Source organism: Narcine bancroftii, chromosome 6 (genome assembly GCF_036971445.1).
Source record: "Narcine bancroftii isolate sNarBan1 chromosome 6, sNarBan1.hap1, whole genome shotgun sequence".
Lineage (NCBI taxonomy): Eukaryota > Metazoa > Chordata > Chondrichthyes > Torpediniformes > Narcinidae > Narcine > Narcine bancroftii.
Genome location: NC_091474.1, coordinates 43,052,767 through 43,075,999, shown reverse-complemented (window position 1 = coordinate 43,075,999; position 23,233 = coordinate 43,052,767). Strand labels below are relative to the sequence as shown.

Genomic DNA, 23,233 nt, shown 5'->3' with positions numbered 1-23,233 from the left:
TAGTTATACAAACTTTGGGCATTGGCTGTGGATTTGAACAATGAGGCATTTTCAAAGTAGCAGGCACCCCCTTCATTTGCACAACAAAAGCGTGTCTCAGCACATAACTGGAACCAAAATATCAGTGCAACGTAGCTGTTGTCACGCTCAGTTGTCAGGACATCCACTTGTTCCACCACACACAGGCACTGATTGCTGGTTCAGTTCCATAGGGAAGACCCCATGGTATCATCCAAAGAAAAGCAGTGAGTTCTCCTGCTGCCCAGGCCTTGAACCACCACCATGACCTCCTTAAAAGGATACAGCCACGGGTGGTGAGAGGGTGTTGCTTGCAGGATTTCTGTCCTTGTTCACTGTCAGCTCAACCTGAACAGAGGGCTACAATGACCACAGGACTATGCTTGATCTATCTGAAGTACCCAAAGGTCAATAAACAACTTGTGTAATATTTGCACAGCTAGAATCCAAGGACCCAACCCAGCTGGCAGTGAGAGGAACCCTGCCTATCCGATCTTTCCCATACAATTAGAATATTGCTCCCAATGCAACCTTTTGCAGACAATGGATTTACTAAGTGTGTTTGGAGAAGGATGCAAGGATCAGAGTTCATCTGCAGCATGATAGAAGACTCTCTGCTTTATGGGGACACAGGCAGAGACAGACATCCAGTGCTGCTGGGAGATCAACTCGGTGAAAGACACTCTTTGGTCTGCCAGCACAAGGAGATGTCAGTGAGGGAATACTGCCGTCCGGCACATTCCAGGCTGCAGGAGTACGTGCTGAGGCTTGGCGCAGCCAATGCAGGAGCTTTGTGGGGAGAGACTACAGTTAAGGATCCTTCTGCTGTTGGGCATTGAGAATTTGAGACTGGTGGAAAAGCCCCTAAAATAACAGAAGGGAGTAAGAGCCACTTTAATAGCAATGGTGTTTAGTGTAATAATTAGTTAATGTTACAATTCAAGATTCAATTTATTGTCACATAATAAAACAGTGTATATTACATGAAATTGCTTTTGCCTGCTGTAAGGCAGACAGATTCGCCATTAGCAGAAATTACCTCAGGCACCTCTAACAGTCAGAGAAAGAGAAGCAAAAGAGAGTTCCCATCAGTCACCGTGTGTCCATGGATTCGCCTCCAGCACTCCCGCAGTCTCCACAGCCAAAGAGTCCAGTCCAAACCACTGGCAACCCGAGCTCTGGATCCGAACCTCCAACTCGATCAGCCCTTCACATCCTGGTTCCAATACCCAGTATCCCTCCAGCCAGACTCCAACAGTCCGCAGCCCAGCACGAGTCCCTCGATAGCAGTCTTCAGCCGTCCACAGCCTCCGTAGATTCCTCACTTCCAGTTGCCAGCAGCCCACCTCAGAGCCCTTCATTGGCCTGCCGCCGTGGTCACTGTCTCGTGGGTTGTCACCTCTGCTTCTCCTTCTCAGAGAAGGAGGGATGATCTCCCTGTTTTCTGGTGCCCTGCGTCAGTCCTCCACTTCCCTGGAGCCTGCAAACCACCCCCCTGCGTTGGCTGCTGTCGATCAGAGGTGCCGCATCTTGGGTGCAAACCCCACGGTCGTGGGATTTTAAATAAAACTATTATCGGCTCCTTTAGTGGGCTGTTCAAAGTCTGTGTGAGGCTGCCAGCAGTTGACTGGGCCATTGGACTCCACAGGAGCCCTTTATCTCCACTCCTTGCTCCCAGTGGATGTATAGTACAGATTTAACTGTACAGTAACAAAACATATGTAATGCTAAGAATTTTAAAAAAGACTGAAATGTTTCCTTTGTTTTTATTAAAATTGTGAATAAAGTTTTTTTAAAAAATGGGGGAAATGAAGCACTATCGCACCAGGATCATGATCTTCACCAGAGATGTGAGGCAGGCGACTCGTTTGCTGTCTCCTTTTCTTTTTCCTTAGACCTCACAAATTTTCTCCTTCCCCCTCCCCCCTCCCCCCTCCCTCCTTCCCCCTCCCCCCTCCCTCCTTCCCCCTCCCCCCTCCCTCCTTCCCCCTCCCCCCTCCCTCCTCCCCCCTCCCCCCTCCCTCCTCCCCCCTCCCTCCTCCCCCCTCCCTCCTCCCCCCTCCCTCCTCCCCCCTCCCTCCTCCCCCCTCCCCCCTCCCTCCTCCCCCCTCCCTCCTCCCCCCTCCCTCCTCCCCCCTCCCTCCTTCCCCCTCCCTCCTTCCCCCTCCCTCCTTCCCCCTCCCTCCTTCCCCCTCCCTCCTTCCCCCTCCCTCCTTCCCCCTCCCTCCTTCCCCCTCCCTCCTTCCCCCTCCCTCCTTCCCCCTCCCTCCTTCCCCCTCCCTCCTTCCCCCTCCCTCCTTCCCCCTCCCTCCTTCCCCCTCCCCCTCCCTCCTTCCCCCTCCCTCCTTCCCCCTCCCCCCTCCCTCCTTCCCCCTCCCTCCTTCCCCCTCCCCCCTCCCTCTCCCTCCTTCCCCCTCCCCCTCCCTCCTTCCCCCTCCCTCCTTCCCCCTCCCTCCTTCCCCCTCCCCCCTCCCTCCTTCCCCCTCCCCCCTCCCTCCTTCCCCCTCCCCCCTCCCTCCTTCCCCTCCCCCCTCCCTCCTTCCCCATCCCCCCTCCCTCCTTCCCCATCCCCCCTCCCTCCTTCCCCATCCCCCCTCCCTCCTTCCCCATCCCCCCTCCCTCCTTCCCCCTCCCTCCTTCCCCTCCCCCCTCCCTCCTTCCCCATCCCCCCTCCCTCCTTCCCCCTCCCTCCTTCCCCCTCCCCCTCCCTCCTTCCCCATCCCCCCTCCCTCCTTCCCCATCCCTCCTTCCCCATCCCCCCTCCCTCCTTCCCCATCCCCCCTCCCTCCTTCCCCATCCCCCCTCCCTCCTTCCCCATCCCCCCTCCCTCCTTCCCCATCCCCCCTCCCTCCTTCCCCATCCCCCCTCCCTCCTTCCCCATCCCCCCTCCCTCCTTCCCCATCCCCCTCCCTCCTTCCCTATCCCCCTCCCTCCTTCCCTATCCCCATCCCTCCCTCCTTCCCTATCCCCCCTTCCCTATCCCCATCCCTCCCTCCTTCCCTATCCCCCTAAATCTAATGAAAGACCTTTTATTACAGAAACCACCTCATAAGTGTTAGTGACCAGAAGATAAATTTAAATGCAAAAGAGGAGGGGGCTACTAAATATAAAGAGGATGTAGAAAACTTAGCAACAACATTGATAAAGACATTTGGTGATTATTTGAAAGGGAAATAAATTTAAATGGAGAAAGAATTGGGACTAACCAGATAGCTCTTTCAAATTGATGGGCAAACGTCCTCATTATTGTAATACAGTTCTCTCGCCATATAAGGTGGTGGGACCAGACAACAGATCTGGTCAGGTACTGAAGGACTGCACAGACAAATTGACAGAAATCTTCATGGATATCTTCCAACACCTCACTCCAGCAGTCCATCATTTCCGCAGGGTTCAAGACAGCCACCAACATCCCGGTACCCAAAAGGCGACAATAACAGGCCTCAATGACTACCCCCACTGTGGCACTGACCTCCACCATTATGAAATGCTTCAAGCATCTGGTGATGGAATGCATCAAAGCACACACCTCCCAGATGTGCTGGACCCATTTCAATTCGCCTATAGAAGAAACCATTCCACAGACAATCCTATAACCTCAGGACAGCGCCAAGAGGGGCATGTGCGGGCATTGCCCCCCCAGAGAGGTTCTGTGACCCCCCCCCATATGGTCGCGGCCATTGATCGCTGTCAGACCACCCCCTCCTGCATCACTAGCGTCCAGCTTGATCCACACTAGCAACTCTCCACCCGCCTCTGCCCGCGTCACTAGTGTGGATCAAGCGCCAGTATCATCTGGTGATGCTTGACGCAATAAAAGCAGCGCTCTTGTCTCGTATGTCGGAGGGGGGTGATGATGCTAAAGTTCGTTGACAGGTAGGTCCCAGCATCCAATAGTATCCTCACCATCCCCCCCTCCACCCCATTGAGTCAATTTATGAGCTCCCCTGCACCCCTCTCTTACACACTAAGCTCCCCCTAACATTCATTCTGGTGCCAACCCTGTATAGCCTTGTCACTTTACTCTGTCCTGGCCCACCTGAAAATGATGCCTCATACGCCAGGCTGATTTTCATCGATTTCAGCTCAGTGTTTAACAGAATAATTTCCCAGAGTCTGGTGGAGAAGCTGTCCTCATTGGGACTCAACACCCCTCTCTGTAATTGGATCCTGGACTTCCTAAGGGAAAGACCACAGTCTGACCAGGTCGGTAGCAGAACATTGAGCACCGTCACGCTGAGCACTGGTGCACCTCAGGGCTGTGAGCTCAGCCCGCTCCTGCTCACACTACTGACCCACGACTGCATCATCAGATCTGGGCTCCAACAGTGTCATCAATACACACACAGTAGAAGGCCTCATCAGCAATAGTGATGAGGCTCCGATAGCTCGGTGGTTAGAGCACTGGGCTTGTAAACCAGGGGTTGTGAGTTCATTCCTTGTTGGGGCCTCATCTCTGTGAGAGGCACTGGCACTGGACAAAGTGGTGACTCAAAGTTAAAGAATTTCATGAATGTTACATTCTAAATGATGTGAGAATAACAACTCAAGTCTCAATGTGGACAAAATGAAGGAGATAATCACCTCCTTCAGGAGGACCAAGAATGATCACCCTCCTTCCCTATCAAAATGAAGGAGATAATCACGGACTTCAGGAGGACCAAGAATGATCACCCTCCTTCCCTATCCCACCCTCCTTCCCTATCCCACCCTCCTTCCCTATCCCACCCTCCTTCCTATCCCACCCTCCTTCCCTATCCCACCCTCCTTCCCTATCCCACCCTCCTTCCCTATCCCACCCTCCTTCCCTATCCCACCCTCCTTCCCTATCCCACCCTCCTTCCCTATCCCACCCTCCTTCCCTATCCCACCCTCCTTCCCTATCCCACCCTCCTTCCCTATCCCACCCTCCTTCCCTATCCCACCCTCCTTCCCTATCCCACCCTCCTTCCCTATCCCACCCTCCTTCCCTATCCCACCCTCCTTCCCTATCCCACCCTCCTTCCCTATCCCACCCTCCTTCCCTATCCCACCCTCCTTCCCTATCCCACCCTCCTTCCCTATCCCACCCTCCTTCCCTATCCCACCCTCCTTCCCTATCCCACCCTCCTTCCCTATCCCACCCTCCTTCCCTATCCCACCCTCCTTCCCTATCCCTCCCTCCTTCCCTATCCCTCCCTCCTTCCCTATCCCTCCCTCCTTCCCTATCCCTCCCTCCTTCCCTATCCCTCCCTCCTTCCCTATCCCTCCCTCCTTCCCTATCCCTCCCTCCTTCCCTATCCCTCCCTCCTTCCCTATCCCTCCCTCCTTCCCTATCCCTCCCTCCTTCCCTATCCCTCCCTCCTTCCCTATCCCTCCCTCCTTCCCTATCCCTCCCTCCTTCCCTATTCCTTCCCTATCCCTCCCTCCTTCCCTATCCCTCCCTCCTTCCCTATCCCTCCCTCCTTCCCTATCCCTCCCTCCTTATCCCTCCCTATCCCTCCCTCCTTATCCCTCCCTATCCCTCCCTCCTTATCCCTCCCTATCCCTCCCTCCTTCCCTATCCCTCCCTCCAAGTCCAAGTTCCTTGGACTTCACTTAACTAGAGACAACTCCTACTTGTCAATATGCACAGTGACTGTACTTCCTAGGGTGACTGTCTGTCACCTTTTTATAGGAGCTCTACCGAGAACATCCCAGTGTCGTATAGTTGTTGCAGAGAATTGGTCAATCCACAAGACCCTAAGAGTGGCAGAGAGGATCACTGGAGTCTCCCTTCCACCTCCCCCCTCCCACCCCAATTGATGTGATCTACCAGGATTGTTGTCTGAAGAGGATGCACAAAATAATCCTCCCGTCCACCCTGTACACAGCACCTTTCAGCTGCTCTGGTCGGAGAAGTGACACAAGAGGATCAGAGCCAGCACCACCAGGCTGAAGAACAGCTTCTTCCCACTGGCAATGAGAATGCTGAACGATCAAAGGAACTGCTCACATTAATTATCCGAGACTCAAAACAATATTTATTTGTATCTATGAACAATTTTCCTGGAAATGTGTGTTATGTCTGGTTGTGTGTCTGCCTGTTTTGCACTGAGGACCAGAGAACACTGTTTCATCAGGTGGTACTTGTACAATCAGATGACAATAAACTTGACAGATGCTACAAGAAACGCATCAAAACTGCACCGACCTTTCACCAAGTAACAGTTAAGTGGAATATAAAACACCGAACCTGTCTGACATGTTCTATTCTGCCCTAATTATACCAGCCATTTTCCCTCTGCACACTGTCTCGTCGAAGGGTTCTGGCCTGAAACATCAACCACTCTTTTTCTCCCTCTGATGCTGCTCGACCCACCAAATTCCCCCTGCTGATCGTTTTTTGGCGCCTGATTCCAGAATCTGTAGTTAGTCATGTGTATCCTTATCACTATTCCCTGATACAAGGCGAGAACAACTGTCACCATGAAGACAAAATTAGCTCTGGGAACCAGTGATGCATCTTGGGAATAAAGGTCAAAGTTCTTAAGAAAGGAAGCAGCAGGAATTTGTGGCATTTCTGTTTCCCCAGGCTACTGACGCAGACAAAATGTGGTGAAACAAACCCTGTTTGAAGGCCTTCTCTTTCCTGTTATCTAGACCACTGTGACAGAGGTCATGTACAGATTCCTGTCAAACAACTCTGTATCAACACCAAGGGTCAACGATTGAATGGGTGCAAGAAAGGTCGCAGCCCCGACCTCACAGTCGCTGTATATTGGGACACTACACCTACACTTCCTAAGGAGATTAAGAAGAGCAAGGCTATGGGCCCCCCCATCCTGTCATTTTACAGGACCACATATGAGAAGGTCCTTTCTGGCTTCCGCATCGTGTAGTGAGGTAGCCTCAAAGCATTCAACTAGAAGTTAATGCAGAGGATGAACAAAAGCTCCAAGATGTGTTCTAATGACAAGCCTCACTGGGAGAGTTGCTTAAACAAGGCTCAAAGAATTAGAACCCTTTCCACCCAGCACACAATATAGTAGGTTAACCATCAGGAAGGAGATACAGGAGAATCAGGTCAGTCAAGCTGGGAAATAGTTTCTTCACACAGGGTGAGAGATTGATGAGCAATAACCTGGAATTGAGTAAATCATTGCAAAAATATTAATATGTGTGTTGCGATCAGGAGAAATGCTGTTTCATCTGGATGGACAAGTGCAGTGAGAATGATAATGAACTCGATAATGAGGTACTGAAGAGCCAAGTAAAAGGAACATGCTCCCATTCCCAAACTTGTTCTTGATCCAATGGATCATAACTAGAAATCAGATTTTATTTTTGTTAAGCTCAGGTTCTGATCAGGATTTGCTCGTGAAATACAATAGTCTCCCGTTGCCTGGCAAGGATGGCACAATCCAATGATAACCGCCAATCTCCAAGGCTACACAGCTTAAGCCTCCGCACTGGAACTAGACAGACGCCTCCACTGCTGCAGGCACTCCTTGCAAACATTGCTACTTAGGACATCGAAGGAGCTGTTTGGTGCGCAGTTATATCAGAGGTTGGATTCAAACAGGTACATGGTGGGATCGGTGCTCTGGAGAAAGAGAGGATGCTTGCCAAAGCAAACAGTCCTCACACATCAGGACGACGTGTGAGAGAGGAGGCAGCAGAGAAGCCAAGAGGGTGATCAGGATACTACATAATTTTCCCAAGTTCAGATGGTGTAAAATTTGATTAAGCTGTTAAATTGTATGTTTTTTCCCCCTTTCTTGTTCAATTCTGAATTAGATTGAATAGCAAATAAAGTCATTGATTTTTAAAAAAATATTTTCCCACTTTTGATGAATTGCAAATGATCTTTCTAAAAGCAGCTGCCTTGGAAGCAGAGCTACAATAAAATATTCTCATCAAGGACAACAAAATAACTACAGTTTTAAAAAAAAACCTTCAAAAGAGGCTTTATTTGCACTGAAAATTAATTCCTGCCCCATATTTATTATTGGCCCCAGGAATATGGACTTTTCATCAGCCTAGTACACATTATCTTAGCACACAGTAGGCCATTTCACGTTGGGCCTCTGCCTTCAGACTAGCTACGGAGCAGATAGAAAAATGGGAACTTACCTTTCGGGTAAAAGGCTGCTCCAGTGCCCCATTCATATCCAGAAGCACCTCGTAGCGCCCTCCAGATCTGACGGAGGTGGGGCAACTGGTGCTGTAGCGCCACCTGTCATCAATACGCGGCACACCAATGGCCGTCTACCCTACCCATAATCCCCCACACACCTGAAACCACTCAACGGTTCCCAGAACAGTTCCGGCTGCATAAGGGATCATGAGTAGGGAATACAGCCATTGCTATGCCGTGTTTGGAGCTGCAGAGAGTGGCCCCGAAGGCCGAAGCGGCCGCCGGTGTCAGCTCCCGCTGCCCCAAGGGCTCCCCGCCACCCCTGACTTGGAGGGAAAAGGGGTGAGTGGGAAGATGGGTTATGGGCTGACGGCATCATATTCCGCACCTAAACAGCCGCTTAGTGCGGCTGTACATTCAGATTGATTGGTGGAGGGCTGTACTGCGGAGATTATCCCTCTCGGAGAGGGGTCGGAATATGCGGCTCTGAGACCGCCTCTGCACATTCAGAAAGGCAGATGATTATGCATTTTGGCGGTTTCTCTGCCTTTACATCTCAAACTTTGGACTATCTGAAATGGCCTAGTGTTAACCCAACACATTCCACAAGCTCTGCACTTTTTGTCACAAGGTCAATGAGAATATTGGCACCTGAAGTGTATTTGACTGCAGAGAGCCAGTAGTGTGGAAGGAAATAACAACATACTTGTATTTAAATAACAAAACACTGTTGAACAGATCCTCCCTACAAAACCTCAAGTTTGAAAGAAGTCAAAACCTGCTAGACTGAGACACACAAAAGCAGTGCTGCACCCCAGTTTCAATCCCACTGTTTAGCCTAGACTCTAGCAACCTGGGCTGGCTGCGGAGCACTGAACAAACTCAATCTTGATCATTCTATGATTAATTTTATGATTATCTGCATCTTCCATTTTGTATAGCCTGAGAGCAAACGTAGGGCAACTGATCATAAATAAGAGAAGCTAAATTAAAAGCAGATACAAGGCTGACATTTAAATATTCCATAATGACTGACAAGAATGAAAAGTCCATGGTGAAAAATAATGTATCTGAATAACATTTCAAGTGGAGGGAGAATGTACAAGATATTGTAATCTTCGACCCTGACAGGAATGTCTGAAATCTGACAGTGGAACCTTGATTTGAGAAATCTTGGCAGAGGATGATGCAGTTGAATCAGGATCTACACTTTGACAGCAAATGTTAAGTAATGTCGAGCACAGAGAGAAGCTGCTGAGGAAATTATTTATGTAAACTCTTGCCAGACCACTCTTGAGCTGCTCCCTGAAAACCCGACCACCCTACATCATCAGTATGCAGCAGGTTCTTGCCTCACAGATAACACAAAACTGCATTGAAAGTCACAGGGCAGCCGCTGACTGACACAGACTGACCACGTTGGTGACTGGGATTTGAAGATCTGCACCCATCTCCAGCTGACTGGGTGATCTGCACCCAGGAAATTGCTATCCAACAAGGACACAGGAGAGAGAGAGAGCAGAGATAGCATCAGTCAACAGCCATTCCAAATGGACCAAGCAGCAAACATTTCAAAAAGTTACAGACAGAATGCTTTTATATAAATGTCTGCCGCACCCAGTAGTTAACATCCCCAATCTTAAAACATATGGTTGAAGCAATCACTCCTTTTGACTTAACCTTTCCAATAATCCTAATATTGTGGGAAATGTCCTTGTTCCGAAAGATAAACCCCCCCCTGAACTTAAGGTTTGATCACAGTACCATGCCATTTACTTAAAGTTTGAATCATTTGTATTCAGATCAATAATGAATTGCATTTTATAGAAAGCCAGGGATTATTAAAACATCCTAAGGGGGGGGGGGGGGGGGGGGGGAGAAGTAGACTTTAAAAAAAGAATGACTCATTCCTTTTAACAAATCCTGACTAGCACAGACTATAAGGCTGTGGTTTTCTCCCACCTCAATTCCTTGGTGTGGATCGCAAGAAATTCTATTAAAATGTGACACAAAGAATGCTGAGTGGGTTCAAATACAACTGCGTGACAAGGTCATCAGAAGATAGGCTGAGCTTGACAAGACCAACCCGTCTTGGGTTGATTGAAACTCGGCTGCTCCAAAGGAGGGGTGGGGAGTGAAACAAAAAAAGAAACAGGGATGAAGAGAACCCTGAACCAAACTTGTCTAGGATTTTGCACAGGGTCTCGCAAAACTCACCCCCCCCCCCCCACCTTTGAAAGGAAAACAAAGTGTCTGAAAGCTGCCTGGTTTTTTTTACAAAAAAGTGTGGTGGGGGGGAGGGGGTGGGGAAGAAGAGGGCGATCAGTTGCCTTCATTAAAGTCCTCGAACTTGGTGGAGGGGGGGGGGTTAAGAAAGACAATGTGAGCAGCTTCCAGTTCTCGCAGAGTATCCACCCCTCTCCCCCCCAAATAAAAGTGAAAGAGTCACACACAAAATTTCTCTCCCCCCCCCCAACCCCACCCAAGGGCGGAATACAGGGGGGGGGGCAGAAATAAAGCGCAAACTCTGACAGGAGCGAAAACTCCAGGCACTCGATGGCTTGGGAGACGCTGTCTGCACTAACAATGCTGCCTGCCCAGACAGACAGACCCCCCCCCCCCATTAAAACGAGCCTCTTCATATTAGTTGCAAGTGTCAACAAACGGAAGCTCTGCAAACAATGCCACATTACATTAAAACTGCATATAAATAAATAAAATGTTGAGAAGTACTTACTGATCTCCATACTCTGGAACAAAGAGCGTTTGCAGTTGCATGTGCAGGAAACATTGGGCTGATTCGTTGCGGCGGTGCTGTTCAGACCCATCAAGTTGTACATTTAATATGAGAGGGGAAGAGGGGTGGGGGGAGAAATAAGACCGAATTGAATAAAGGCAGCCAGATGGCCCAGGGAAGGAAGGAGGGAGGGAGAGAGAGAGGTGTCTGCTTGCTGAGACCTTCTGGCTGGCCCCTGGAACAGGGAAGTCAGCGCGGCGCGTCTCAGTGGTGAGGAAGCATAGTCAGGGAGCGCTGGCTAGCCCGTCCCCGTTACTCCGTCTCTGCCCAGCCTGCCTCCGGAAACACCAAGTACTACTTTGTGTGTCTCGCTGCTTCTCACTCGCAGACAAGTCGCGCCGCGACCAGACCTCAGCGGCTGCCACTCAACCGGCTCCTCCTCCCACCGCGCCGGAGGCAGCAGGCACCGCCTCTTCCCACTCAACTGGCCGCGCGCTCCTCCAATCAGCGGCCGGACGGCCTGCGCCCTCCGGCCAATGGGGAGGGTGGGAAAGTCAAGGGAGGCGGGAGCTCAAGAAGTTCGAGTTCGCCTCTATGACGTCACCAGCTAGACAGGGCGCGACCGGCCAACTTCTTCGCCCGGCCTCCTCCCCCCTGCTGATTGGCGTGTGTCTCGCCCAATTACAAAGTGCACAGCCTCGATCGCAGCGCGATGCCATTGGGAGCGCCAGGGAGAGCGGGCTAATCGGAGGAGGGAAGGGGCGGGACGGCGGAGTTTTTGAAGCTTTTACGCTAGGGGACTGGGACAAACCAGGGACCGAAACTGGACGTTCAGTTCCTTATTGATGTAAATTCCAACCAATGGAAACTGGGCTCGTCTTGCCACCCGCATTCGAATTGGGTCATAGGCTAGAAGGGCGGAGCTCCTGGGAAGCGCACACGTGGGCCAGCACCACGGGTTTCAAATGAGCGCCGAAAATTGGGGAGGGTTGTTGCAGTGAATTCAGGACTTTAAGCTTTTTCTTGGTTAATGTGCCTGCGATTTATTTGGACAGAGTCAACTTTAAATAAATTAATCCACACAAGGGAAAAAAATAATTTTAAACAGATGGGGGTTTCTCGGAAGGACTGGACTGGGTGGTCACATAATATCCCGCGTGCAGGGTTCTTCTGCGAGCAGACTAGCAGGTTAACCCTAACATCCGGAGTTAAAGAGAACTTCTTCAGGGGGAGGAGGCATCCCTCGACGAGACTTACCTTGAGGAAGGGGTCTGGCCCGAATCATGGGTTCTTTCTTATCCTCCTGCTTCCTTCGTGACCTGCTTCTCTACCATTATTGTGTAAGTAAAGGCATCACCTACGGCTCCTAGAACGCTTCCACCAGCGTTGTCTCCGCTCCATCCTCAACATTTATTGGAGCGCTTTCATCCCTAACGTCGAAGTACTCGAGATGGCAGAGGTCGACAGCATCGAGTCCACGCTGCTGAAGATCCAGCTGCGCTGGGTGGGTCACGTCTCCAGAATGGAGGACCATCGCCTTCCCAAGATCGTGTTATATGGCGAGCTCTCCACTGGCCACCGTGACAGAGGTGCACCAAAGAAAAGGTACAAGGACTGCCTAAAGAAATCTCTTGGTGCCTGCCACATTGACCACCGCCAGTGGGCTGATATCGCCTCAAACCGTGCATCTTGGCGCCTCACAGTTTGGCGGGCAGCAACCTCCTTTGAAGAAGACCGCAGAGCCCACCTCACTGACAAAAGGCAAAGGAGGAAAAACCCAACACCCAACCCCAACCAACCAATTTTCCCTTGCAACCGCTCCAACCGTGTCTGCCTGTCCCGCATCAGACTTGTCAGCCCCAAACGAGCCTGCAGCTGACATGGACATTTACCCCCTCCATAAATCTTCATCCGCGAAGCCAAGCCAAAGAAAGTAGAACGAGAACACAACTAAGTTATAGAGTTACAATTGGGGGGAAAAAATCCCAACAAGCAAACTCCCAATGATGCATTCTTACCTTGGGAAATGTTTTTAAAAGTGTTTTCGTGCAGGACTCTCAAAGTGTTTGCAAATTTATTCAGTGTCGTTTTCTGACGTTTCCAGACCACATTTGGAAAGCCGAGGAGGGGGGGGATGAACGGGATGCAGCCCCCCCCCAGACTACCTTTACATTGTCCCTCGCCTATCGTTCACACACACACCTCGCAAGGAGTGAAAACAAACTCAAGGCTGTGGCTGGAGGAGGGAGGGGACGTCTGTGCATTCAGACAGACTTTACAAGGCAATCTGCTCTTGTAAAAGCGTCACCTTACTTTGACCCGAAAATGATACAAATCGAACAGACGCTCGTTTTCTCCTAATCTGGAAAATGCAACAGTAAGAATGGAATTTCGAAATACGAACACAGACAGGATGAAAGTTAGTGCGGGCTGTAAAATGGAAGCTTGGTGGGGGGTTGGGGGGGGGGGGGGGGAAATAACAAAGTTTTCCCATTGACAGACAGCCTTATCAGTCTTATCAGTAACCTGCGCGCTGTTCTCAAATATTTGTGACCTCAGATCCTTTTCCAGCGATCGGGCACATTTGTGGTGTGACTGGTCTATTATTTCGCTGGTTATTAAAAAATAATGTATTTGAACTCTTTCCCTCTCCATCTGTATCTGAGAGGTCCCACAGGAGGCGAGGTTGGTCTTTGTGCTTGGCTGGTCACGGTTGCCCAATGGATGGGCTCTCCGCCAGCCAGCTGAAGGATGCCTGTGGTTTTTTCTCAGTGAGTGTTGTCTGCATTTGCACTTGGACTTAATGCCTGGTGTCTGCGACTGGGAGTGGATTAGAAAACAAAAGCGGGCGGGGGGGGAGGCAGACAGACACGATCCCTCCCTTTCCAATGCAAACAACGACTTCCTGCAAGCGGATCCGAGCGGCTCGCTCACTTTGCTCTGTTCCAGTCTGATACTTTCCAGCGACAGGACACGTCTCTGCTCCCTGAAAGGACATCAGACCGATGTCGGTGTGCTCCGCTCCGCTTCCTTCGCGCGCGCCAGTGCCCCCCCACCCCCCGACAGACCCCGGGCTGGGAGACACGCGTGACCTTCGTGTTTGCTGGGGTCCACGGGGACGAGCTGAACCCAGGAAAGTGCTGCGGACCAGGGTTAACATTTCGGGTCAACGCCTGATGCCTCGTATTCCCGGCATTTTCTGTTGACGTTTCCTCTTCAACCCCCTCCAACTTTTTTCCAAATTCAGCTGGTTTCCAATCATCTCAAAGGTCATTCGATAGTTTCTTCACTCCCCACAAACGTTGCCTCGCTCTACAAAGTTACTTTTTTCCCCTTAATTTCTTAATTCAAGTTTTACTTTTAAGTAATGTTTCCCCCATAACTTTTCCTCTCCCTTTCCCAAGTCTCGCTCAGCGTCAGAAAATTGGAGCTTCAGAACACAATCCAGGATGAACCGATCTGAGCTGATTTATTGCAGCTCTTGGGAGTGGTATTTGAGCAAGAGACTCTGATCTTTGCCTTTTCGGGTAGATGCTGAACATCCAAGCACACTGTTTGAAAAGAAACAGTTCCCATCTTAAAGCATTCCAGATGTTTTATCTGATATTGTTAATCTTTGTTTCCCCCCACTAAACACAGCTGTATGCCCTGCAGAGTGCTTACATGTGACCCTTCTGGACAAACTGTTCTCCATGCAAATCAATTTAGAGCACTCTGGAAATGTCCACGGGGGTTCAGTAGGGGTAACATTTGGTGGTGAATGTCATGACCACATTGAATTGAACCTTTAAGATCATATGAAGTTCAAAAGTGTTTTTTGGCCAGCTTGCACTGACTTGCAATACTTGTGGTAACATTTAATGCTGAACGTCATGTCCGCATTGAATTTAACCTTTAAGGTGATGTGAAGTTCAAAATAAAATTTGAACTTGCCCCAGGGACACCTCAATTAGGGACAGCACTATGCAGCAATGCACATTCCGAGGGAAAACAAGTGGCCAAATCCAGTTCAATATGGGCCCCCCAAAAATCGAAGCAACATTGACACAAACTCTTCACAACCCCGTGGAGTTGGACAAAGGAGAAAGCAAGAGACGGCAGAGTAACATCGGCCTCGCCCCTCACTGTTGATGCTTCCAGACATGCAAGGAGCAGGTGTCAGTAAACAGAACAGCAGCGGTACACCCGTCTCAGTGCTCAGGCCTCCCGACAGGCAAGGGCCAGGCAGTGGGAAATAGAACAGCAACACCAGGCCCACCTCAGTGCTCAGACCTACAGTCGAACAAGAAGCAGGCAGCAGGAAACTGAGGAACAACCAAGCCCGAGTGTTTTATTTCCTGGGCAATGCCAGGTGTGTGTTCGTGTATGTGTGTGTAATATATATTCACATACTCAAAGCAAACAGTGCAAAAAACATTCTTAGTCTATACATTCAGTCTAGACATTCAAGTTCTGTACATGGTCGTGCAAGGACTTTGCTTTTATACATGGCACCATGTACAAAAGAGAAGTGCTCCCATGGCCTGTTTGATGGACTTCCCCAGCATCGGAAGGTCCCTTTTCTGTAGTCCTTCCCCATGAAGCTTTTGCATTGGCTGCACTAAGCTTCATCTGGAGGGTGGTGAATTTGTGGAATGCATTGCCACAGGTGGCTGTGGAGCCCAAGTCATTGGGTAGATTTACAACAGAAGTTCATAGACTCTTGAGTAGTAAGAGTGTCAAAGGTTATGGGGAGAAGGCAAGAGCATGGGATTGAAAGGTAAAATATATCAGCCATGATGCAAACACTGAAACAGGCTCAGTGGACTGAATGGCTTAATTCTGCTCCTATGTCTGTGGTCTTATACTGCATTCCTACTGCAGCCTGGAATGTGCCCACATGCAGCATTCCCTTACGGACAGGACAGCTCACTGTGCTGGAAGACCAGACCACAGTTTTGTTTTATATTTTATTTTGATTTTCATAGACTCACAAAATTCAAACAAACAATATAATCTTTCAACATTCATGCAATATACAGAGTCTGTGTTTATTCCTTACCCTACTGAAAAAACAGTCAATGAAATTGTACAGATACAAATTCCAGTGGGGTCATAGACCCCCTATAAAACTAAGGGGAAAACCAACCAGGATGGCTAAATAACAAAGGCTACAAAAAAAATTAGAAGGAAAAAACTTAAAATTAAACTAAAAAACCCATCGCCTGCCCCACGCTTCACTTTCTTGGTCACCTTCATTTCCCAGCTAGGACAGATTGCTATCATACCCCTATTACGAAGAGGTGGGGAGGGGGTGGGAAACAATCAATTTGTGCGCCAATATATTTCAAGTAAGGTTGCCACATCTTAACAAATGTGCTGAGTTTCTTCCTTAGATTATACATGATTTTCTCCAGGGGAATGCAACTCTGCATTTCCATATTCCATTGTTTGGTATTTAGTTGGGAGTAAGACCGCCAAGGTGTCTTTCACGAATGGAATTTGATCTTTGGTCAATCTAAAACTTACATACCCAATATCTCCCAGAAGGTGCAACTGGATTTTAGGAATTTTTTTTTTCAGAATGTCCCCCAGGTCTTCTCAGAAGAGTCTCACCTTTGTACATAGCCAGGAGGAATGGACAAAAGTTCCAACCTCAACACCTAAAGCACATTTCTGAAATTTCTGGCTTTGATTTGTGAAATTTTTGTGGTGTGAGGTACAGCTGGTGCAAGACGTTGTATTGCACCAACCTATACCTGGCATTGATGACTTCAGTCACACTGTCCAGACACAGGTCTTGCCACCACTCTTCATTGATCGTTGTGGCCAAGTTCGACTCCCATCTCTCCTTCAACCTGTGTAAGCCCGGCTTCGGGCTCTCACTTTGGAAATAAATTTACACACATTCCCCTGTCAAATTAGAATCTCCACATTGCTACATCTAGGTAGGTCATAGACGGACCTAATCTTTCCCTTAAGAAAGATCTTATTTGCAGATAGCAGAAGAATGTTCTGCTGAACAAATCGTATTTGTTTCTCAACTGCTCGAATGACATGAGCTGCCCCTTTTTGTAACAGTCCTCGATACACCTGATCCCTTTCTGGCACCTGGTGTCCAGGATTTTATTACCCAGAGTTAAGGGTATTAAATTATTCTGGGTCAAGGGTGTTTTTGGGGGATATCCCCACCTTCCATACAATACAATGTTCTACTCTTTTCCATGCGTGGACTAAATGCTTTAGGATGGGGCTATTCGTTTTCTTTGAGAGTAATTTGGTATCCCACTTACATATATATTCTTCGGCTATCTCTTTGCCTACCAAATGTAGTCCATTTTGCGCCCATGGGAGCCCTCCCTCAAAAAGCAGCCTGGGCTGCCCAGTAATACTTTTTGAAATCGGGTCATTTTAAACTCCTCCAAGTTGTAATCCCAGGCAACTTTTCCATGGAGATTGTAGTCACTTTCGCATTCCACAGGAACCTTCTGACACACTCGTTAAGTGCTTTAAAAAAACCCTGAGGCAATAAAATGGGTAATGATTGGAAAAGGTGATGCCTTGACACAGTTGCCTCTGCCCATCAATGTTATGGGCAAGAGTCCGCCATCTAACCAGGACTTCGTTGTTGGTACTGCCCATAATCCCCATTCATCAAAGGCACTTTCTTATACACCCCAAAACTTTCCCATAATCCTCCAGAGTGATCCTTAGTCTGGCCAACTACCTTCCCCCCCCCCCCCCCCCCCCCCCCAGGGTACGTCAATCAGCAAAAAGGTTGATTTTGTGTTCCACCTGTCGCACCTTAAACATGTAATGTTTGGATCCCGCCAAATGGCTTCCACCACCGGCTCAATGGCTAGTATGAACAGCACTGGGGACAATGGGCAATCTTGCCTACTTGACCTGCTCATTGGAAACACTGGAGACATCTGCCCATTGGTTATAATCGGACCACAGCTTTCATCATTAGCTGCTATACCTTCACTCTTCTAAGCTCTTGCTTTATCATTTTCTTCTTGATTTTTATTGTTACCCTAACCTCTGGCCAGGCACTTGGTTACCTGTCCCAAAACCACTAAGTGGCCCGATGTCAAATGTTGTTCAAAAGTGCTTCTAGATAGCTCTTTGAGATGTTTCAAAGTACCTGTTTGGTGCAGTAAGTAGGAATTTCTGGGCATATGTACATTTTACATTATCATTAAATTATTATCATTTGGTCCCTGTGGGCAAATTTATATTTGAGCTTGGCTGAATAAAAAGAGCAAGTTGTAGATCCTGAATCAGTCATTTTGTGAGACAGTAATATCAGCAGGGGATGACAAAGGAGGGCAAATTAATTGCGATACCAACTGTGGCTCAACGTCTGGCTTCTGGTTTAGACTATTGCAGATTAAATTCTTCGACCAGGAACATCAACACAACAAACTAGGCCAATGATTCTCAACGTGTTTCTTTTCCCACTCACATACCATTTTAAGTAATCCCTGACTAATCACAGAGCCCCTATGGCATAGGTTAGCCTTCTCTTACCTTGGACCACAAGGAATCATGTAATAAAGATAAAATTGTAATGTTTTGGCTTTTTAAACTTTTTTTCATTGTGCTTTTATTTCTCTCTTTCAATTCAGTCTTTCTTTCCCTCTATTTTTCTTTCTGTAACGAATTTTACACTTCATTCACAAAAAAATGATTTTCCTTTATAAACATTTATATACAAAGTAGATCTTTGAATGAACCCCAAAGCTACCCTACCAATATGCTCACCAAAGAACAATAATGACCAAATAATCTGTCTCTATGGTACTAATTGAAAGATAAAAACTCTCTACACTTTTATTAAATAGAGCCATGTGATCTTTTCTGTCCATCTCAAGTGGCAGAGACGTTTTTGGCTTAAAAGTGAAGTTGACAGCTAGGTTAAGGCAGCACTCCTTGGTGGAGCACAGAGGAGTCAGTCTATTAGTGGTTCTCAACCTTTTTCTTTCCACCCACAGACCACTCTAAGTAATCCCTATGCCATAGGTGCTCTGTGATTAATAAGGGATTGCTTAAGGTGGTCTGTGGGTGGAAAGAAAAAGTTTGAAATGTAGCCACTGGAATCACAGTGAACATGACGAAATAACCATGCAAGGTGTTTTTTGAGTGAATCATCGGATCTTTTCTTCATAACCCATGCAACATTTTGAAAACCCGAATTACGCGCCCGACACGCGCTGATGTCATCATGCACTGACGTCACATAGCCGGTTAGATGCCTTCTAGGAGTTGTAGTGCCGCCACAGCACCAATGCAGAAAACCAATGTTTTAATCGTACTTAATTGACTCATTATGTGCACGGTTTCAGAACTCCAAAGGAGATGGGCCAATGACAAGTTTTCTCAAGCAAAATATTTCAGTAACAATTGGGTCTAGAACAGTGGTTCTCAACCTTCCCTCCCCACTCACATTCTTTTTTGGCTTGGCTTCGCGGACGAAGATTTATGGAGGGGGTAAAAAGTCCACGTCAGCTGCAGGCTCGTTTGTGGCTGACAAGTCCGATGCGGGACAGGCAGACACTGTTGCAGCGGTTGCAGGGGAAAATTGGTTGGTTGGGGTTGGGTGTTGGCTTTTTCCTCCTTTGCCTTTTGTCAGTGAGGTGGGCTCTGCAGTCTTCTTCAAAGGAGGTTGCTGCCCGCCAAACTGTGAGGCGCCAAGATGCATGGTTTGAGGCGTTATCGGCCCACTGGCGGTGGTCAATGTGGCAGGCACCAAGAGATTTCTTTAGGCAGTCCTTGTACCTTTTCTTTGGTGCACCTCTGTCACAGTGGCCAGTGGAGAGCTTGCCATATAACACGATCTTGGGAAGGCGATGGTCCTCCATTCTGGAGACGTGACCCATCCAGCGCAGCTGGATCTTCAGCAGCGTGGACTCGATGCTGTCGACCTCTGCCATCTCGAGCACCTCGACGCTAGGGATGAAAGCGCTCCAATGGATGTTGAGGATGGAGCGCAATCCCTTACTAAACACAGGGTACCAAAGGTATAGGGATTACTTAACGTGGTATGTGAGTGGAAAGAAAAAGGTTGAGAACCACTGACCTATGGCAAATAAACCTAATAAGCATATGAGAAATAGGAGCTCCATCTGGCCTGCTCTGCCATTCAGTAATGTCATGGTTGACCTGGCCATGAATTCAGCTCCACCTTCCTGCTTTTCCCTTAATTCCGCTACTCTGCAAAAAATCTCTCTTAACTGTCTTAAAAGCATTTAATGAAGCAGTCTCTATTGCTTCCCTGGACAGAGAATTCCACAGATTTACTACACTCTGGGAAAAGCAGTTCCTCCTCATCTCTATCCTAAATTTACTCCTCCCAATCTCAAGGCAATGTCCTCTAGTGTGTGTCTCATCTTGCAGTGGAGCAATGAAGCATCAGTGAGGTTTGTAGTTGGACAAGGAAGTTGTCACAAGATCATAATCATGGCCACACACTCCCTCAGATGTTAGGGGACAGGTTAGTGTGCAGAACTGCTAATGGCCTGCTTCAAACACGGTTGATATCAGAGATGAATCTGACCTTTGAGAAAGCACTGACAATTTTTCAAGCAAGTAAAAGCAGCAAGACTGTTTTTTTTGCCATGCCACTGCATGAATGTTGGGGAAGTGGTAAAATATTTTGTTCCAAAATAAACTGAACATTATTATTAAAAGATAATCAAAGGGTATGTGGTGCACTTGGCCAGAATCAGACACACACAAAGATAAAGACTGTACAACAGGCTTTAATCCACAAAGACTTCCACAGAGCCAGGCTGGCTGTGGCTGCAGCAACTCTGAGTGAGGCTTCGGGAGGCCGGTGCAGGCTTATATCCTGGAGGGTGATTGACACCCAACCGGGTGGGGCTTGATGCATTCAGGCCGATTGATTGACAGCCGGTCAGGTGTTGTCCTGTCCCCTTACACTCCTGCAGGTACAAAGGTTTCCCCCTGCAGAAGGCCGGGGGTGTACCACCACAGGGTATTACTGTAAACATCAGTGTCCAAGTACAGATCACTGGAGCTTGAGGAAATAAGTAAGAAGCTGGGTAAACAATATGACTGTAAGAAATTGATGGTGCTCAAAATGTGCATACTTTCCCCATTCTCAACCTGTAAATACCAATCCCAGAGGATATATGTTGAAGGAGAGTAGAGAAAAGTTCAGGAGAGATATCAGAGGTATGTTTTTTTACATGGAGAGCAGTGGGTGCCTGGAATGCATTGTTGAGGGTGGTGGTGGAGGCTGGTACAATTGGTACATTCAAAGATTCTTAGATAGGCGCATGGGTGTTAGAAAAATAGAGGTAGGGAAGGGTTAGATTGTTGAGGAATAGGTTTATCAACATCAAGAGCTGAAGGGCCATTCTGTTCTTTATAAAGGTGGTAAGTGAAGTTTGCAGTGTGGAGGAAGCACCAGCAATAGTTAATGATCGTGGTGCTACCGCTGTGTGTGACCACTATGTATATTGTACGTATGGGCTTATGGGCTGGCCCACCCCTGAACCTGTGACTCCTCCCCTCAGGTATCCCTATAGAGGCTGTTACGCCCAAAGCCCTTCCTCAGTATTTGCCCTGGAATCAAGCCAGCCACACGTAAGGCATGCTGACCTCTAATCACAAACCCCTGTCTAATGAGGTTGATTGGTAGCACAATGATAAAGAGGTTGACTTTACTAAAAGAGAAATACTGATTGTTGTCTTGAAAATGAATGATAGGAGCATGTCACTGGAGCTTGAGACTGGACAGCCAGGAAGCACAATACCTGAACATGACTACAGACAGCAAAATCAGAGAGCAATGAAGGAAATGGCATTGCTGACATAACAGTGAGAGATGGGTTCAATATGTAGTATTGGTGGTTATTCCAGGTGTCTGCCTGTCTGGCTGGTTGAGATTGGAAGACCATTCATCACATTTGGACGGCCAGGCTGGAACACTGCAGGAAGTGCTACCTCGTGAGTCATGAAGATCTATTCAAAGATGAGCCAGTCATATTGAAGGGCATCCAAGCCAAGATTCTTGTTGTTCTTCACATGGAATAAAGATAAACTTGGAGACAAAAAATTGACAGGCTTCTCAAAGAGAAAATAATTGAGCCTGTTAAGTGCTCTGATAAAGAATGAGCGATACATAGAAGAGACTGCAGATGCTGGAAGCTGAAGCCAATCGCACACTGATGGAGGAAATCAGCTCGTCTCCACAAAGGGTTCTGGCTCGAAACGTTCCTCCAGCAGATTGTGTTCTCCTAAAACATGGTGGAACCTATTTCCTGTTCTTTGTTTACTATGATCCATTCAATACTTAATTTAATGAACTGGAAGGAGGGGGAAGAACAGAACATTTCCAAGTTTGCAACAACATTAAAAGAGGTGAGAGGACATGTGGTATAAGCATATTTGGACTCTACCCCAGGCTATAGATAGTAGAGTGACCGGACAGGTGGAGTTTAATGTGGGGATGCATGAGGTCGTGCACACTGTTGAAGTGATTCAAATGGCAGATGATTATCTAACTGGATAGAGTCACAAAGCCACAAAAACGGAATCAAGCCTTCGCTCCAACTCCTCCCTGTTGACCAAGTTGGCATCCTGGGCTAGTCCCACTTACCTCTAATTGGTCCACCTGAGCCCATCCTGTGCATAAAATCTGTCCAAATGTATTTTGAACATTGTGGCCGCTTCTCCAATTTCTTCTGGCAGCTTGTTTCAGATACAGGCCAGTCTCTGAAACAGTAGGCATGTGCAGTTCAGTGTGAGCTCGGTGTCCTGGTGCAATAAATCATAATGGCTACAAGATACCGGACATCAATCTCACAGCCAGCTGAAAGAAGCTACTTTCCAGCCTGGCAATCCTGATTTTGATGCTTTTGGATGGCGGTAGGTTGACGATACAATGCACTGGATGGAAAGGGTCGCCAATAATTCTTCCTGACAACTATTTAAGCAACGCTCCTGGTAAATGTCATCAATGGAGGAAAGGGAGACCCCAGTGATCTTGGCTGCTTGGATGATCCTCTGTATTGAGAAAATCATTCCAAAATATTTATATATATATATATATAAATTATATTCTTTATAAATGAATACTATGTGCTATGTCAAGTGTGAGCACCGTGGTCTGTTTCATCTGGCTGTATATGTACAGTGACATGATAATTGAATTTGAACAAAATATTATTCAGCAAGTGTGGCAGGTATCAAGGGGTAAATGACATATTGACCTTTATTGCAAAGTGATTAGAATTTTAAAATAGGAAAGTATTTCAGGTTGTTTATGAGGCCACACCCAGAGTTCTATGCACAATTTTGATTGCTTGCCTGAGGAGGATATAGCACGTGGAGGCAGACGAAACAGAGGCACCAGGGAAAATTCTGGGATG

The 23,233-nt window shown here is 47.9% G+C and overlaps 1 protein-coding gene across 1 annotated transcript in view; it reads right to left on the bottom strand.

Moving 5' to 3' along the window:
• Window positions 1–11,310, bottom strand: part of LOC138736022 (protein TMEPAI-like) — a 91,342-nt gene extending 80,032 nt beyond the window's left edge. Inside the window, exon 1 of the mRNA XM_069884822.1 lies at window positions 10,854–11,310. Coding sequence (XP_069740923.1) covers window positions 10,854–10,956 — 103 coding nt within the window. The 5' untranslated portion in view covers window positions 10,957–11,310. The remainder of the gene's footprint in view (window positions 1–10,853) is intronic.
• Window positions 11,311–23,233: the final 11,923 nt, after the last annotated feature.